Source organism: Taurulus bubalis, assembly GCF_910589615.1.
Source record: "Taurulus bubalis genome assembly, chromosome: 15".
Lineage (NCBI taxonomy): Eukaryota > Metazoa > Chordata > Actinopteri > Perciformes > Cottidae > Taurulus > Taurulus bubalis.
The window spans coordinates 14,885,592-14,889,924 of NC_136603.1; the positions used below are offsets into that span (position 1 = coordinate 14,885,592).

Sequence of the window (4,333 nt, forward strand, 5' to 3'; positions counted from 1 at the left end):
GTCGGACAATATACTTCAATTTTAAGTAATTTTGTCAAACTACTCAACAGTGGCACTGTAGCCAATTCTCTGCAACGCTGTTAGTGCCGCTGTTCACACTGCGGAGTTGAATGCATTATAGATTACAGCACTGCGTTTCTAATCTAGAACTGTGTAGAAATATTTGTCCATTCTTACAAATTAATAATATATGCTTTTAAGAAATTAGTTCTTACACTGACATAGAGCCCCCCAGGTGCTAGCAACTATACTTTTGTCCAGACTCGCCATCTAGTGTATGAAAAAGGAGTGCAAGTCAGTAACACAACTTGCTATATATATATATATATATATATATATATATATATATATATATATATATATTTCAATATAAAGCCAACATTCAAGTTGTAAGTTATTAAACTGGCGATTTAAGAGCATCATTTAATTATGTTCCAGGGGATTAATTAAGGAATAATTAATTAAGAAATAATGTATAAGTACCTTTTTACTGATGTATTCAGCAAATTGTAATATACTGTTTGGGGATTTCATCTATAACAACGTATAGTTGTTTAAAAAGTAATTCCAGTAAAAAGTACATGTCCCCCTCAAGGTCAATAAATGTGTACACAAATATTTAGTTTCACATGACATGTTGCACTTCTGTCCATCCTGAGAGGAATCCCTCCTCAGCTGCGCTCCCTAAAGTTTCTTCTACTTTTCTCCCCGTTCAAGGATGTTTGGGGGACGTTTAACCCGATGCGACGGTCCAAGGACAGAGGATTCTGTACAGATTGTAAAGTCCTCTCAGGCAAATTTGTGAAATGGGGCATGAATCAAATTGTATTTAATCTTCTGGTTTCACTTCAGATTATTACTTGAAATGTATTCATACATTGTTTATGTAAAAATGATGCAATTTGTTTTTCATTATCACATATTGTATGCCTCATTTTCTAAAGACATCATTACAAGGGATATATTCTGAGGATTCTTTTGACCTCATAAAAAAAAAACACTGTACAGCAGGTGTACCACCACATCAATGAGAATGTGGAAGTGTTTACTGCATTTGTCAAGCTGAACGCTAAACATCAGTGGTTTATTTTATTTAACAGGTCAGCAAACACATTTTTTTTTACAATTTGGTAGTAATTCAAAAGCAAACTTGTACTTCACTTCATTTGAGTCTTTAATTTGCAATAACAAATCTCATGGAATTTACAAGTGTATATTATATAAACTGAGCAGTTTAGCAAGTTGTATATGGTTCATTTCAACAAAACAGCAAAAAGAGACAGAATTTATGAAACAGGATTTTAGATGGAAGTCAGAAAAGTCATCGCAAAACTGAAGATATAATAAACACAGTACCTCATTGGACCATTTTATTTCCACAATTAATATCAACTTAAAACAGTGTCAAACAATATTCAGGAATGTTTCCATATGTGAAATAAGCATTACCTCAGCTCCGGTCTTGGAATGGTTGTCCCCATGCTGAGATGAGACTCAATGTCGGTTAACTGTTCAGGCGATTGTGGCAGGACAGGATGAAATTCTAAATGTTTTGTAGAGGCACGGTGCAGCTTCACTCAGATCAAAGTGATTTGGATTCGGCAATCGGTGCCCTGCTCTGACCCCTGACCTCAACCCCAGAAATGTTCGTGTTGAGTCCGTTTCACTGGTTGTTGTGTTGTAAAGCTATGACGGGCAGGTAGTTTGTCACACAGAGGACATCTCAGCGGTCCAGCGAACGCTTCTGGATCGCTTCAGCCACCACGGTGCGCAGGAGAGCGATGACAGAGCGAGGGTCGTCGCTGCCCACAACAGCGCTGCCCGACACGATCATGTTGGCTCCTGCCTGCAGCAAAAATGAGCATACACTTAATTGAAAACACACAAAACTGGACTGGAATTTTAGGCGAGTGATATGCGTTTGTATCCCTTACCTCTGCACACTTGTGAATAGTGTCAGGGCCGACTCCTCCATCTACTTCAATGTCTAATGAAGGGAACTGGCTCCTTAACCAACTCACCTGGACACACACACAGAAATACAACAAAGAGCTTGAAACATGCAAAACACCATATCTGCATCACAATTTTAAAATGCATAGTAGTAGGACGGTGCTAGAGGTTCAATCAGAAACATCCTATGGACTAAATTTGAACGGCATACAAAACTTTTAAAAAGAAAAGGGAGAGAAAAAGAAGAGAGCACTGATGCCGAAACTCCTTTTATTTGGTACTTTTGTAATATAATGTTGGGTACTTCTGTGATTTAGAAGAAACTTATGGGTGGAACTTGAGCAGCAAATCACTTACGGAATTGTTTTCCCTTCACAAGAATGGTTAAAGATGCAGCTCAAGGAGAATTGGCCAGTCGTTAATTTCCTTTTTCCACAAAGGTCAACTTGTTTATGTTTTCTCAATAATGCGAAGGCATCGTTGTTATGTTGCCAGTTTACATGCGTCATATAAATGTGGCAGAAAGTGTAAAGGGTTTTAGTTTGGTCAATTCGCAGCACATTTGGCATACGTTCTTCTGTTCACAATTTTGTGTTACAGCGTATATTAGGGAAAAGCAAAATAACACTATCAAAAATGTGCCGATTAACTGTGTGAAAATCTTTAAGGTCCCATTTATGTTGTTGTTGCTGGTGTGTGTCCTGTTTTTTCTTCCTCTACCTGTGGTTTGACCTTACCTTGGCCATCATATCATCCATGAACTTCTGGCCTCCAAAGCCAGGTTCAACAGTCATGACCAGAGCCATGTCAATCTGGTTAGCCCAAGGTGCTAGCTCTTCAACAGTAGTGCCAGGCTTTATGGCCAAACCCACCTACAAAACTCACAGTGTTAGTATGAAGACATAGTAAATACAGTCGCCTCAGCACTTTTGCATGTAGCTAATCAATGCCAATATTCCATATCTGTCATTAGTTTGCAGCATTATTTCCTCACCTTCATGCCACTCTCTTGAATCTCCTTGATGAGGTTACCAGGGTTGGTGGTGGACTCTATGTGGAATGTATACTGGTTGGCTCCTGCTGCAGCCATGGGCTTCACCCACTGCTCTGGCCGAGACACCATCATGTGCATGTCTGCAAAATGATCACGGTCACAGTACTGCAGACATAGCAGGTGCATTCAGGATCCACTTCAATGGGGTAATTAGGGTAAAGTCTTTTAAATGTATGTGTGGGGATGGCTCTGTCTCACCAAAGAAAGGGTCTGGGCCTACTGACTTCCTCAGGCACTCTACCATGGGATGTCCAAATGTGAGGTTGGGGACAAAGTGCCTTTAAAAGGGAAACACAAACGGACATTTCACTTCCAATTGTGATGAAATCCTCTCTGTTGCGCAAACATTGCAAACAAACGCTACGCAGAGGTTTACAGGAAGGTAAACAACGACTAAACCAGAATGCAGAAGGAGGAAGTATGTTGTCAAGACTTGCCAGACTTTATACTGTTTGACACCCTGAGGTTTTGAAAGACTCAATATTGACAGACTTAAGCCATTTAAATCCAGTGACATAAATATTGGCTTCCCCCGGCTTAACTTCTGGCAAGCTACTGTAGCATGTTGGTGTTAGCCAGCTTTAGCTCTCGCGCACTGAACTTCCAATCGGCTTGCTAGTTAGCAATGCTAGTTTGTCTTAACTGACCCGTCCATGACATCCAGGTGCAGGTAGTCTGCCCCGCAGTCCATCATCCGCACGCACTCGCTGCCCAGACAGGACAGGTCGCTGCTCAGGATGGACGGACCGATCTTCGCACTGTATGCCATGCTGTTTCTGCTATACTGTCTGCATGCAGCCAGCCAGCTAACACCAGTTACCCGCAACATAACACACCACTTCCGCGCAACATAACACACCACTTCCGCTGATGACCCTTCAAAATAAAACAATAATATGGAGTAATATGGATTAAAAAGAAAATAGGAAAAAAGTAATTAATTCAGTCATGTCATTGCCTATTTGTTGGTAATATTTTGTTTTATCACTTTAATCAAATATAATTTTTCTTGCATATAATAAATAAAATACATAAATAAAAACTCACTTCCGGTTGTACACGTGTGTCAGTTGTTAACTTGATTTACCTGTAGGCGCAAATTTCTGCCTTCAAAATAGACATTTCTCACTTCTTGACTCTAGATGGCGCAAAGCTCATATAGGCAAGAAACTGTCATAACAACAAGTTCTGTGAACAACCTAAAAACAGACTATTTGTGGGGCAATATGGGACACTGTTTCGTCATCACCAGTGTATTATGTAGGACACAGTAAGTAGGCCTGATGTTGGACAGATCGTTTAATAAATGGTTTCAAGGGCATACAT

The 4,333-nt window shown here is 39.9% G+C and overlaps 1 protein-coding gene across 1 annotated transcript; it reads right to left on the reverse strand.

The window, feature by feature from the left end:
• Positions 1-1,102: 1,102 nt before the first annotated feature.
• Positions 1,103-3,800, reverse strand: rpe (ribulose-5-phosphate-3-epimerase). Its single transcript, XM_079231058.1, has 6 exons — positions 3,655-3,800; positions 3,206-3,285; positions 2,948-3,087; positions 2,691-2,825; positions 1,935-2,021; positions 1,103-1,846 (listed from the first exon to the last, which is right to left on the reverse strand). Exons 1-6 carry the CDS (start codon positions 3,774-3,776, stop codon positions 1,724-1,726), a joined length of 687 nt encoding a protein of 228 aa, XP_079087184.1. The 5' UTR covers positions 3,777-3,800; the 3' UTR covers positions 1,103-1,723.
• Between the last annotated feature and the right edge of the window lie 533 nt (positions 3,801-4,333).

Bases quoted from the DNA above. Each gene is read 5' to 3' on its own strand.
- rpe (XM_079231058.1), bottom strand. From the start codon at position 3,776: ATGGCATACAGTGCGAAGATCGGTCCGTCCATCCTGAGCAGCGACCTG. The intron at 3,088-3,205 runs GTGAGACAGAGC...ATCATTTTGCAG, and splicing joins AGGCCCAGACCCTTTCTTTG to ACATGCACATGATGGTGTCT. The intron at 1,847-1,934 runs GTAAGGGATACA...TTTTTGCTGCAG, and splicing joins CTATTCACAAGTGTGCAGAG to GCAGGAGCCAACATGATCGT.